Source organism: Strix uralensis, chromosome 6 (assembly GCF_047716275.1).
Source record: "Strix uralensis isolate ZFMK-TIS-50842 chromosome 6, bStrUra1, whole genome shotgun sequence".
NCBI classification, from domain to species: domain Eukaryota; kingdom Metazoa; phylum Chordata; class Aves; order Strigiformes; family Strigidae; genus Strix; species Strix uralensis.
The window spans coordinates 44087870-44102435 of record NC_133977.1 but is presented as its reverse complement, the minus strand read 5'-3'; the positions used below and the strand labels follow the sequence as shown (position 1 = coordinate 44102435).

At 45.7% G+C, this 14566-nt stretch overlaps 1 protein-coding gene across 13 annotated transcripts in view; it reads right to left on the bottom strand.

The window, feature by feature from the left end:
- The window catches only part of FMNL2 (formin like 2), a 148572-nt gene that overhangs the window by 25570 nt on the left and 108436 nt on the right, over positions 1 to 14566 (bottom strand). For all 13 annotated transcript variants that reach the window (XR_012629541.1, XR_012629542.1, XR_012629543.1 and 10 more), the window contains 2 exons: positions 13558 to 13651; positions 331 to 405 (listed from right to left, as the gene is read on the bottom strand). Coding sequence is in view for 10 of the 13 variants with exons in the window: in XM_074873866.1 (XP_074729967.1) it covers positions 331 to 405; positions 13558 to 13651 (169 nt within the window). In the remaining 3 variants the exon portion in view is untranslated. The remainder of the gene's footprint in view (positions 1 to 330; positions 406 to 13557; positions 13652 to 14566) is intronic.

The window sequence follows — 14566 nt, the reverse complement described above, 5'->3', positions numbered from 1 at the left end:
CCCACACTTCCCTGTCTGTGACTCTGAGGATGCTGGCGCATGGACAGAACACGCATTTTGATGTTGCAGAAGCTGCTGGTTTGCCACAGTGAAATAGCACACAGGACCCAAAGGCCACTTTCTTCTTACCTTCGCTATGGTACAAGGCATTTCTTGAACTGAACGGAAGCTACAAATGAAACGCACATTATGTAGTTTGTGATATAAAATAATGGTATCGTGGTAATTTTAGGCCAAGGATCAGGAGGCAGAGAAATCCCTCCCTACAACAGCAGCACCGGACACAATAAACACTGAAACCAAAGTTTGCTGATGGTAAATAGCACTCACCATGAAGTCAATGTTGTTGTCTTCATTTCGGAAGTGCTCCATCAGCTTCTCAAAGCGCTGTTTCTCTCCACACACCTACAAAAGAATCACCACGTGTTTGTTAAACTACAGCTTGCAAGAGAGAGTACGAAAAACATTTAAAAAGCAGCTCATCTGCTTTCTCAAAACCTCTCCCTCCAGGATTCCTCTCTTGTTAAAAATACTCTTCTTCATGACAAATCCAGCAGGGGAATCACAGGTGAACACCTGCAAGTCTACAGGGTCAGGTACAATTATAACATAACTCTTTGTATCTCTTTTTCCCTAAATATTTAATCACACCCATTGATGGTACAAACATAAGCAATAGAGTTGCACCACACCAGGCTATGCCACAGGAAGACTCGGTCTCTCACAGTTCAGACCTGGCTTTCCACTGTAAGATAATGTAATTAGGAAGAAGAACAAATTACAGGGAGGAAAAAAAAAATTATCACCGGCTAAATGAGGAGTGAAACGCATCAGCGTAACTATCAGCTGGTCAGAATTACAGAGCCGTAATACAGGGGTGTTGGCAAGAAACACAAGCAACTTGAGGGAGAAATAAGATTAAAGATAAAGCAGCTCTCAGGTTTAAATCTTATTACTTCCCAGTAGCTTTTCTGGCTCAGTCCTGCTTTTTCCAGCACACAAATGATCTGAAGTAATCCACGCCAAAATCACAAAATATTAAATAAGTTGCAAAGCGAAAGGGAGCAGAGGTGAGCACCGGGAGGTGCACCCATTTCCCCGCTGAGCTATTCCCAGCTTCGCCCTCCTCAGATGCTGGCTGTTTGCAGAGGGACAGGAGAAGCTCCCAAAGAAGCTGGTTTGCTCTTAAAGGTCCTGAAAAGCAGAGCCTGGCCATCTGGAGGACTGAAACTTCCCTTCTGCTGAGGAACAAACCCCTCGGTGAGCCCAAGAGGCTCCTTCCTTCCTCAACCAGACCTGACCCCGTGTCCCGGGCACGCTGGGCGCTACCGATCAGGAGGTCCCACGGCAGCGGGACCTCTGACCCGGCCTGTCTGCCAAGGGCCCGCCAGCTTCCAAGCAGCACACCCCTCTGAGACATCAGCTGCTCCTTCCCTGAAGAGCCAGCTCGTGGCACGGTAGTTATGTGAAATTAGCCAACGAACGGTAATTAAGGATTGGCAAGAGCACTGGCTACTTCTTCTTTAGAAACTCTGAGGCAGCGGCCGGTTCTTTGTACATATTTCTACATTTGTGTCTCCCACATGGAGGCCAAATCCCCAACTGGGGTTTCTAGATACTCCCCAAAAGCAAGTTCTTCACAAAGTATGCATGATTATTTCTATTCCCACATCAGCTTCCTCTATCTCAGTGTCTATGCTACAGCATGTACCTACACAAAGATTAAGGCACCCAGCAGACCGCACTGAAGTCACACAGAGTTGAGCGGGACCTAAACTGAGCTGATCCCGGGATCTGCAAAGCACTGCGAGTAGTGGCCTGCTGGGTGACCTCTCGCCATGCTTTCCGCTGGCTGTTATGACTGAATAAAACATACTTGTGGTGTATGTGATACATCTTCTGTCATTCCTAAGCAAAACTGCCACAACTGGGTCATTGCTCAGATATTTGTGGTCAGTACCTGACGTCAATGGGAATTCTGCCACTGGGCCTCTGCGAGAGGACGGGGACACTGGTTATGATGAACTATTTGATAACATTACCATCAATATTCACGGCCACAATCCCACAAATTGCAACTAATGGGCTCTGCGCAGGCTCAGCGACCCCCACTTGCACAGCCTCTGGTAGGCAGGGCACTGAAGTCGCACACAAACACTTCCTAAAGTTGTATTTAAATATTTCCAGCTGAACCTTAAGAGACTCACAAGGTAGAATAAACACGCTTAAACAACAAAGCATGCACCCTCCTCACGAAAAACAGATTACACTTGTTGGTCAAGCAAATTATCATGACCTTAAACCCAAAGGACTCAGCTCTCTCCACAGCCTATGCTGTGAAAGTGGTTTTAAAGCAGTAAATGCCTGTATGTGGGCTGCTGCACCAGGCCCATAAAACACACATTAAGGTTTAAGATAGGGTAAGACAGAGCCGAGACAGACCCACTCGTGGATGGAGCAAATCTCTTTGGTATCACCTGGCCTGCAGCTGCGCAAGGGGTGAAGCACATCGGGGTCCCTGGGACATGGAAAGGACGAGTGAGTTTGGAAGGCCACTGCCATTCAGCTTCAGGTTGTAAATCTTCAGCCTAATCTCCGGCTTTTCTTCAGGAGTAATCCTTGTAAAGCCTCCCTACAGCATCAGGAATGGCCTTGCTGGGAGATGAAAGCCCAAACGCCGCACAGACGTTGCTGATGGTCAGAGCAGCGTGGTGAGGCATCCCGTCCCGCTCTCCCGCTTGCCCCATCCAGCTCCAGGAATAGTTTCATCGTGAAGAAGCTCAAGTTCATTGAACATAGAACAATGTGACCCACTCTGGGCACTCACCATGAATGTCCTACCAGGCACCCTCCTACCAAGGGCGCACCGAAAGCGGGGTGCAGCCCACAGGCCTACAGCTCTGCTGCGGCGTAGGCCCCTCCGGGGACACGTACGCTTCCATGCAGAAGCAACTTGGCCTTCAGGAGGAGAAGAGATGAAATGCTGCGAAGAGGCTGGCCTCTGTCAAGAAGAGCCAAACAGAAAACCAGAATCTGGCCGAGTTTCAGGAACCGACTGGCACTGTACAGATCAAAGGCAGCAGCTGCCCGCCGATATAATTTGATTTTGGAGGCGTACACTGGGCCCGATCCAGCTCCCGCTCAAAGCAAACCCAAGGAACCCTCTCCTTCACTTGCACCACAGGCTGCTTAGACACACTCATCCCTACGTTATTATCCCAAGCCATTTTTTTCCTACTCTAGTAAATGGGACAGTATTTCAGCTCAACCAGCTTTTTCCAGCGCTCTCTGTACTCTCCCCTCCCCACAAAACAGTTAAGAGTCAACATAACAAAAGAAAAAAAAGTAGGTTCATCTCAACTTTGAGCTCTAAACAGTTGCATCTCTCTTGCAGCCACTTAAGAAAAAATGGAGCCCATTTAAACAAAATCATGTATCGTGGAAACCAAGGTAACACTGGTGCATACGATCGCTCAACAGCAAAAGCCAGAAGGATGATTTCTGAGCAATCTAATGTAAACTGTTCCACATGGATGAGAAAAGCTGACATAAACAACTACAAGCCATTTATGGCTGACTAATTAAATTAAGGAGCAACCCAGAGTGATACAGCCCCGGCAGAGAATTGCCGATGCTGGGACGCAAGCAGCCCTGGCTGGCTGGGATACAGCAGCTGATAGCAACAGGAAAAGCAACAACAACCTGCGGCTTTCGGTGGCTGCTCGCAGATATTTCACACTATCATCAGATGAGTCAGTGCTGGGAACATGTGTGTTTCAAGAGACAGTGAGCTGACTTTCATGAAATGATATAATTTATCCTGGAAGATTAAAGAGAGTGAAACTCTAGATGAAGCCTACAGCCTGAAGATTGGCCAAAATCCAAGATGAATGCTGAAATCAAATCCCACCACATAAAACCATATGTTGCCATTTATATTTGAATAAATTTCCAAGGTCTGTCATTTGAAAGTATGGCTGGGACTAAGAAAGGCTGATCTTTCTTTTATTAGCATTATTCTGGTGTAAGAAGCAAGATTAAATGGGTTACCACAGCTATAAAAAGTCTCTACTTAGGCTGTGAAAAAAAACTTTTTAGGTTGCATTATGCCCACGTCATTCCAGAAGAACAATATGGCTTTATGGAAAACCACCCACGAAGGATCCTTTCTCTGGAAAGGCTTTGGGTGCTAATGAAGTAAACCCATCACAGACCTATTACAAAGGTACAATACAATCCTATAAGGAAGCAAAAGGCCCCATTATGAAAAATTTAGTGACGATTATATCCATATCCACCTGGCAATGCTCTCAGGTCACACAGTTCACATCCAGACCACACAAGAGCCAAGTTCAACTACAACACTCGCGTCGCTCCTGCTCACGTGGCTGGATCACTGTAAAATGCTCCAGAAAGGCAACCTGGGCAGACAGCAAAAGACAACAAGGATATTTTGGAAAAACTGAAGATGTTTTCACGTGCATCACTCTCCTACCTCAGTTATCTAATGCCACAAAGCACCACCTCATTTTGTTGGAGGATGAAGCTCGTAAGTAAAACCTCGCCACAAGCAAATATAGTGTGTTCCACGCGGAGATGGCAGCAAACACAGGCAGGATTTCAGGGTTTGGAGCTGCAGCTCGTTGGCCAATGGTGCAGAAGGCGCAGTGTGAGGCACGGCTGCCAGACCGCTATCTCCTCCACATCTGGAGGGGCGATGTTCCTATGCCTGAGACAAGTGCCCCGTCCAGGCACGGCAACTGCCTTGGTGCCAGTGTCCCGTCTGTCAGCAAAGGCGGGGAGAGATGACAGCTCCGAGCGAGCAACATACAGTCATAGAAAAGGTGTTTGTAAGCTCACCAACTCACCAAACGCCCCGCTGCCAGGAAGCAGGTAACGCCTGGAGGTCCCCAATGCCACACAGAAAATGAAATAATTCTGGCTGCATTGACACTCAAGGTGAATACAGTCTGGCACGGCAAAGGCAGCCAGCAGTGACCTCAGGGCAGGGAAAACTATCCTCTGAAGGACCAATTTTGAAATACCTAAACCTTAGGAAAGGCTTTGCTGTACAGGACATTTTCTGTCAGTGCAAACGTTAAAATGACCATCTAACCATGTGCTGCCCAAAGGTTGTTTTAAGCTGCTCCCTCCTCCTTCATTACCCTTTTGAGGTCTGGAAGAGCAAGAAGCGGTAGCAGGATTTCACAGAAAATATGTGCTGTGTACACGAACGCAGCCCATACTGCATGCGGTGTTATAAATAGCCTGATGTATATGCAACCCAAAAATTCATGGGACCCTTTGTGAACCTTTTCTCCTGTCTGTGCTCCTTTGTCCGGCGGCACAATGCCGGCTTTCTCTCCCCCACAACAGCCCACTGTGATCAGCAGATCCCACCACCGGCAAGCAGCACTCCACAGGAACACTTTGTTTGGACTGATCATGCTGACATTTTTGCAGTTTGCTGAAGAACAAAAAAATCAGTTTTCCCATAAGTTACTGGTTAAGTAAACAGTTATTTAATCTTACTAGGTTAAAATACCTTTTCCTCCTCTACCAGCAGGGTTAAGGCACTCTCAAAATACTGCTGGAGTGCAAAAGACAACAAATGCATTTACATTTTCCAGCACTTGCAAACAGTTTCTTCTAGTACTGTGTTATCATAATGGCTCGTAAGAATAATTCAGAACTGCTGTTTTCAGTGCTGCCATTCATTATTCAAACAGAGAGATCTGACTCTGAATTAAGCATTGTCAAAATCGAGGGCTGAACAATATTGTCTCACTTCGCCGGAGTGAAAACTGATGGAGGTAAACAATGAGGTTCATTTGCCATGCCCCCGCCTTCCAGCTCGCTGCCCAGCAATTCAGATGAGCTCGGCCTCTGGAAGCTCAGCATTAATAGTCATAACTAGGCGATGCGTGAGGGGATTTAAATTCTTCTCACCTGGCAGATATTTCAGAGCAGCAAACACGTAAGTCAATTAAACTGGTGTTAAAACAAGAGGGAGCACTGGCGTACCGGACCCTGCTCCTCTCTCATCCCCTGGCCTCCAACAACTTAAGCCAGCCCTTCTCTTCCCAGCACGAGGGGAAGTTCAGATGCTGGAATAACCACCAGACAACGAGCTTCCCGGAAGTTTTCTGATTAGCTGAATTGCAATTTGGTTTTTGGCATTTCTTCTTGTCTTGGAGCAAAACAAGGTGGTTTCTTGAAAGGTATGGTTCATCTTAGGAAAAGCACCTCAATTCTGTTCTTATTTTTAAATACTAAAATTATTTCCCATACAGAGAAGCACGCAAGCATACACTCACCTTACCAAACTCAATTCTTCTGATATATGCTTGTATAATAAGCAACTTAACTGCTTCGCTGGATGAGAGCCAAAGTCAGGAAGTGTTCCCTGCAGAGAGCCAGGATTATTTCTGGCTGGCTTTCTGTCTCACTACAGATCCCAGTCAATTCTTTTGCCTCGCCAGTTTGGATCCATTTTAAAACTACTATTGTGTTTGTTAAAAAAAAAAAGAAAATTTAAAAAGAGTGGTAGAGTCCTCTGTTTTTTTCCCAGAAATATTTAGTTGTTATTGAAGTAAATTCTCCTATGTTTAAAATGGAGATTAACGAAAAGCTGCATAAGGATCCTTATACGATTGTGCTCCTTAAAATGTGAGTTCAGAGTGCTGTGAAGTATATTCAAAAACTGTCATTTTCAGATCTTCACTAAAGCTGAGAAAAATAGTCTTTGCAAAAAAAACCCAAATTTCTTTGTAACTGTTTTCATTATGCAATCACATTAGGGCTGTTGGGTTGTGATTTTTTTCAACATGTCTGTAAACTTACTGAAGCCATGTGTTTATTGGCTGCTACGCTTTCAGTAAATGAAAAACATGTAAACCATGTAAATAAAACAGCAAACTAGAAATGCCACAAAAATTTTCAATTTTGAAGCAAGGCCACAAGTAAGTCGGAAAACAGCTTTCTGCACTCATAGCCTCAACAAGCTTTAAATCTGTTGAACTAGAACTTTTGTGTTCTATTTCTGGATATTCTCACCAGATTTCATAACCTTGCTCACAGCTTGCCTGTCCACATTATTTCTGTGCTTTAGCTCTAACAAATCCTTGTTTAGGTTTGGTGATGCTGTGATAGCCTGTGACCAAATGTGCAGCCTCGGAACTGGGGAAGGAGTTTATTTCGGGAGGTGATGCCGGGGGGGGGGGTGTCTTGCCGCCTGCTTCCCAGGGATGCCCCGTGATGCTGCCTTAGCCCTGCGTGCAATGAGGCTAATTCAGGTATTTCTGGGGATATTTGGTGCACTAAAACTTTTGCCTGCAGGCTCTGTCAGTGAGGATTTCTACAACTAAAGAGAAACGAGCTGAGAGACTCTGGCTGTAAGCAACCGTTCCTCAAGAGTCAAAGGTGTATATATATATATACACACATATATGTATATACATAAATATGGACATATAATGGGCAAAGCATTATGTTGCTAGGTGCACACCACTGTAAGAAACTTTCTCGTGAAGCAGAGCTAACCCAGAGCACAGCTCAGAGCTGCTCACGGAGCAGCTCCTGGTAACATCATTGTCAGGGTCTCCTCCATGCTTGCTTCAGGCTCCCTTCGAAGGGGCTCCAAGAAAGAGCTGGCCCCAGTTAAATAGTGCACTGGTCTGCAAGAGAATGTAGTGTATCCACTTGGTGGGTAAGAATTGGCTGGGTGGTTGCACTCAAGGAGTTGGGTCAATGGCTCCATGTCCCAGTGGAGAGTGGTGACAAGTGGCATCCTCAGGGGCCGGGGCTGGGGCCGGCGCTGTTTAACATCTTTGTTGGGGACATGGACAGTGGGATCGAGGCACCCTCAGCAAGTTCCTGGATGACACTGATACTCTAAAGGGAAGGGATGTGCCATCCAGACGGACCTGGGCAGGCTGGAGAGGGGGGACGTGCAAACCTCATGGAGTTCAACAAGGCCAGGGGCAAGGTCCTGCCCATGGGTCGGGGCAATCCCCAGCACAAATCCAGGCTGGGCGAGGAGGGGATTGAGAGCAGCCCCAAGGAGAAGGACTTGGGGGTGTTGGTGGGTGGAAAACTGACTGTGAGACAGCAACGTGCACTGGCAGCCCAGAAAGCCACCCGTGTGCTGGGCTGCACCCAGAGCAGTGTGGGCAGCAGGGTGAGGGGGGGGATTTCTCCCTTTCTGCTCTGCTCTCGTCAGACCCCCCTGCTGTGCTGGGTCCAGCTCTGGGGGCACCAACAGCAGAAGGACACGGACCTGCTCCAGCGGGGCCAGAGGAGGCCACGAAGATGCTCGGGGGGCTGGAGCACCCCCCTGTGAGGACAGGCTGAGAGAGTTGGGGGGTTCAGCTGCAGAAGAGAAGGCTCCAGGGAGACCTTAGAGCAGCCTCCCAGGACTGAAAGGGGCTACAGGAAAGGGGGGAGGGACTCTTGATCAGGGGGGGAGGTACAGGACAAGGGGTAACAGTTTTAAACTGACAGAGGGCAGATTTAGGTTAGATGTAAGGAAGAAAATCTTCCCTGTGAGGGTGGTGAGGCCCTGGCACAGGTTGCCCAGAGAAGCTGTGGCTGCCCCCTCCCTGGAAGGGTTCAAGGATACCGACACACCCAAGCTCCAGCTCAACTGATTTTGCAAATGCAAACCAGCATTTTCAGGAAACAGCAAGGGGAGTCAGCAATGAAAGAATAGTAAAAAGAAGTTTTACTGTTGGCAGTAAAAGATGACAGCTTAATTCTCTGTATACCCACACATACAATCACGCTATTAAAATGAATTAACTACTCTGAATAAGCATCAGGAAAATATATCTTGTTTTCCAACAGTGCACTCAGCCTGCTTCAATTTACATGGGGCACAAGCTCTGAGCATCTGGTCTGTGACCCTCAGAGCTCCCCCCAAGCTGTCTTGTGGCTAACTCCCCTTTCCTTTTCTTCCCCTGGCATTCTGCTGAAGTGCATTTGCTCGTCCTGCAACACAAATCCCAGGCAACTCGGATAAAACCGCATAGCCAGTTCTCACAAATCCATGGAAACAAGCACAAAGGGCCAGGAACGCTAAGGAAGCCCACTGGCAAGCGGGTAAAGGCAGGGTTGCAGCCGTGCCGAAGAGCTCACCCAGTCACGGCTGCGATATCCCCTCCAAGCAGTGTCTACCCTCAGTGCGAGGTGCTGGGAATAAGATGTGGCTGCAAACAGAACCAGTAACAGGCCAGAAAGTGTCAAAAAAATAAGGGAATAGCCAAGTGCCCCAGCTATTCTCATGTGTTACCTGTGGCACAGAAACTCCCAACTATTTCCCATAAAGAATTCACTCAAGCATCACTCAGAAAAAGGAAGTTTTCCAGCTGCAGAGCACAGCTGGAGCAGCTTGCATAGGCAAAGGCAAAGCCCTGGTCCTGCTGAGCAGCTGCCTCCAGCACCACCCCAACCTCCTCACTTCTGCACCGGGACATCTCCAAAGCTGTTTGAGGCCTGATGACAGCCAGAGTGGCTGCAGCCAAACCAAAATGTCTGCTGGCCTTCCTGGCTAACAGAGCTTCTCATAACCAAGACCTGACCGCCCTGCAAGTACAAACTCAGCTGAGCAGCTGAGGCTTATCTCAACATAGAGGCTAGGCAGCACCTGGACTTCAAAAGCGATGAGAGTTATGAATGTAACATCTTCGAAAAGAGAAACATGGGATGGTGTAAAAATCCCCCTTGCCCAGGAACAACCAGGGACAGGGTCTTCACAGTTTAATTTGAACTTTCTTTCCTGTTTAGCCCAGATCAAGACCTCCTGAAAATGGATGAGCTGAAGTTAGGCTGGAAACAGGGTGATTCACCCAACATCTGCACTGGCCTGGACAGAACGACCAAACCCAGGAAGGTGTGTGTACATGGGGCATTTCTCTCTTGGAGAGGTGGAAGTTGCCATTCTGTCAATGCCGAATAGCTCCCAAAATGTAGAGCAGGCTGCAGAAAGCAGACACATGCACCGCGAGAGACTGACCTAAACCCCTGCTTGTACTCGACATGCAAACTCCTTCAATGTTACAAAGAAGGTGAAGGAGAAATACAAAGATGGATGAGAAACTAATACTGACATCTCCCTTAAAATTCCTGATTCATTCCATACAATACAGACAAGGATTTCATTGTAACCCTTCCTGCTTTTTGGCCAAATTAAAAAAAAAAAAAAGAATTCAACAGCTCTGCCTCTCATTGGCCTGAAACAGGGGGCTCGCATTTCCCACCACTAGTGCGATGGCATGAAGCCTGGTCTCCTCAGCTCTAAGGAACTTTGCATAAATCACCTGCCTTTCTTTCCACCCACCCCAACCTACTCCTTCCCTCTCCTGCTCTCCATTCCCCATCAGTAACAACGTTTCTGGAGTTTCTTTTCCTGTTGAGTACTGCTTTATTCAATTCCACCTCAAGCTCCTGGTTTGTTGTGAACTTCTTGGTGGCTCTGAAACAGCCCCCTGTTTCTGTGTTGAGAAATTCAACATGATCTGAACCTTGTGGTGAAAAGCAAGCAGCAGGCAATGTCTGTAAATGCACAGAGCCCTGCAAAGAGAAACAACCTGCGCACAAGAATCACTGATTCACGTGAAGTAACTGAACAAGAATCATTTTCAAGAGACAGCTTAACAAAACAAACCATCCTCCATTTGAACATCCTGAGCCCGGCCAGAAAAAAAATTGGCCTGTAAAATCATTTTCAAATGAAAAGTCATTTTCAAAAAGAATTCTTGAAAAGATTCACATCAACTGCGGTTTTCCAGCTCAGTCAGACACTGAGAACCATATTCTGTTCTCATTTACATCAGAGCAAAGCTCAAAGCCTAATCAAATATTTGATATTCACCCTGATGTAAATGACAGCAGAATTTGGTCCGAAATATCCTGTTTTCCCTACTGACTTTATTACAGGGTGAGTGTTATGCGGGAGTTCAGGTTTCTTTTGAAGTTATTTTATGGCAAGGAGATAGAGTGGCAGAGATCTAGTTCGACGAGTCTAATCTGTCCTAAATATGCACACAGTGTCTGATGAAAGAACCACAGAGAAGCTGTGGCAGCCCTGCAACACATAGTTACAGAAGCCACACAAATATTATTGAGCTTACAGCAATTTAAATTGGAAGGATACTGCTAGAAATTTAACCCTGGGTACTTTACATGTCAGCAACTCAGAGATGTTTAATACGCCAGTTGAATGAGTTATAAACATGAAAACTTGAAACCATGACTGAAAACTTGCCCAGGAGGAAACTGGAAAACAACAGCACAGAGCAACAAATAAGCAGCATAATTGGATAAAGAGAAGAACAGCTAAATGCAGAATTGAGGAAGGTAAAATCCCCTCTCCTTGCACACTCACTTCACCTGCAACTTCCACTACAGCAAACAACTTGATCAAACACAAACAGGAATGGAATAAATAAATAATGGCAGACAAACTGAATGGGTTACATAGGAATTTTTGAATGTGACCAGGAGAAAAGAGAGATGATAGAGCACCTGGAAGAAAATGAAGGAGCAAAACCTCGACTAAAGATGTCAGGAAGGTAAGAAAGCAAACGGGACTTGACACATCCCTCCCTGTGACATGTAAAGGGCCCATTTAAGGAGCCTCACAGACTGTCCCAACCAGTGGTATTTGGGCTTAGCCATTTGCCCAAGCTACCATTAATCCCTCACACCGTCCTCCCTAATGAAACATATTTCTTCTACAATGGAGTAGTAATAAGCCAGAAGAATTTAAGCCTGGAATAATAACACTGGACGTTTCATGTTTACAGTGCTTTTCCTATTTAAAGCTCTTCTCTCGTATTCACAGAACCGTCTAGGTTGGAAAAGACCTTAAAGATCCTCTAGTCCAACCACTAACCTAACATTGACAGTTCCCAACTACACCATATCCCTAAGCGCTATGTCAACCTGACTCTTCAACCCCTCCAGGGATGGGGACTCCACCACCTCCCTGGGCAGCCCATTCCAACACCCAACAACCCCTTCTGGAAAGAAATACTTCCTAATATCTAGTCTAAACCTTCCCTGGCGCAATTTGAGGCCATTCCCTCTTGTCCTATCGCTTGTTACTTGGTTAAAGAATTACCCAATTGTTCTTCGTAACAATCTCATCTGCATTTCTTTCTGTGATTCCTTCACTTCACAAAAGTGCAAAGACAAAGATACCGATGGCTCGCCCAAAGCTACTGATGAGTAAATGAAAGAGCCAAACTACAATTTCCAGTTCCAGCCCTGTGCCTGCATTCAAGGACTGCAGACCTTTCCCCAGGTGGAAGCAGAATGTCTGATTTCCATATTCTGACCATCCCTTCCGCTGGGACCCAGGAGCAAGGCTTTCTCCACGGTCACACAATACTTCCAACTCGACTTCCACTTCAGAGGCGGGGAAGCCTCGCCAGCAGCCGTGCCAGTCCCATTACCTCTGTCCCAGGTAGCTCTACACTGCAGCTCACGTCTTGGACAGGTCTGGTCTTGCAAAGCTGAGGTTTCTACAACAGGCTCACACTGGAGATTACTTCAAACCTTTTGCTCTAGCTCTGTGTAACAACGAGCACCTGACAAATACAGTTATTTGTCTACGACATGCAAATATTTACACTGGCTGTAAATCAGAGGTTGGTATCTCTCCACCATAAATAATACCCAAAGCACATAAAGTAAAAAAACCCATTATTCACAACTTGGTTTGTTGATCATCTGCATTAACCCGCTTATAGCAACAGCAGCATTAAGGAAAAACACGCACAGTCCAGTTGGGACTCATCAAGTCTAACAATTTTTGAGTTGGTAAGTCTAGATTCATTTTTTCTTTAATAATAAATCCACACATATATCCAATATTCAAAATAAACTCGAACAGCAGCTTTCTAGGACTTGATTCTCACAGTAGTGCTTCTGAACCTTCAGACAACGTTCTCAAGTCCCATTAACCACTGTACACACACATGGGATATGCTTGAACATAAACACCCATGAACGATACCGCTTTGCCACACTTGAGCCTACTGGAATACCTGTATTAATTTCAGCAGTTGATGTTTCATCACAGACACTTGATTTTGTAATTTCTTCGCAAATAAAATTTCTCCTGATAGTAAACCCAGCAGTTCAAGGGCTTGTGTAAATGGCTCTGAAAATGGGAGATCTAATACACCATTCCTGGTTGTTTTATCTAAGAACATACAAAAGTGTTCAGAGACAGAAGAGCTGGAGTAAAGCTCTCAAGATCTCCATTAGTTTTCCACTTCAGGGACATAGCTCGACTGATCAAAAGGAAAAGGAAGCAATTTTCAGTGTGGATTCATCTTGTTGGGATTATGGCTCTTTCAAAGAGAAGTGTGCAAAATGATGGCATCAACATCACTCTCAGATTCTTTGCAGCTCAAAGTGATTTATGGAAAATCCACAGTTTATGGAAAACCCTTACTCTAGGAAATTTAGCTGAATGAGGAAGCTCTAGTCAATGCCACGTAAGAGAACTACTGACATGCGCATCAAATTCTAATGAACAGAGTAACGTACCTCCTTAAAGTTATCAAACGCAGATAAAATGATTTCATGCCCTCCTCTGACGAGGCAAACAGCTGCTAAAAGTTCTAAGACAAGCGCCTTTGTCCTGTGAAGAAAAGAAACCGTGACAGTCAGTGACCACCATGTGATGAACCACTTTTCTTTCGACCTGTTTGCAAAAGCAACGCAGAGACACTGGGAGACCCAGTTTGCGTCCCGGGTATTTTTAATCTCTTGAAACTAGTGAACCTGCAAGATGCATGATGCTGAGCACCATCTGATCCAGGGAATTTTGCCTCTCCCAGGATCATGCAGTTTTCCCCCCATTTTAATGCTTCTCAAAACATGCAAAAATTTAAATCATGGATTATACTGGTGGAAATTCAAGCAAACCAAAGGCAATTGCATAACTCTGGTAAAGGCAAACCACGTCAGCCTTCGACAGCTTGTACTCCCAGTGAGTTCACCTGCACAGACCCAGAGAGGAGGCAGTTTTACTCAAGCCCAGATCACCACACATCAGCCGTTAGTCAGCCGCCTTCACCACAACGCAGCCCATCTCCTCTGAGCCCAGTTTTTAATGAACGTGCTTGTAATTCAAATCTGTATTTTTCCTGATACAAATCTGAATTATTTTCTATGATGATTTGTATTATTCATAGCCACCAAAAAAAAAAAAAAAAAAAAGAAAAAAAAAAAGACGTGTTTCGCTGAAGTATAGGATGCCTTAGCACGTCTTTCCCCTCTTGAATCAGAAATCTGGGCAACTGATTGACAGCAGTGCTAACACAGGCATATTAATGAGAGAAGACAAGAGATTACGGAGAGGAAAAGCATGCAGCAGACTCAGTGTAACTCTAATGTAAATAATCCCCAGTACTTTCTTACAGGGTTCACATAAGGCAAAAGCACCAACAGGACTTTATGGCCAGATGAGCTCTGAGCAGATAGTAAAATCATGCAAACACATATGAAATTAGTCTCATGCTAAAGCACTGACTCAAACCAGATGTTACAGAAA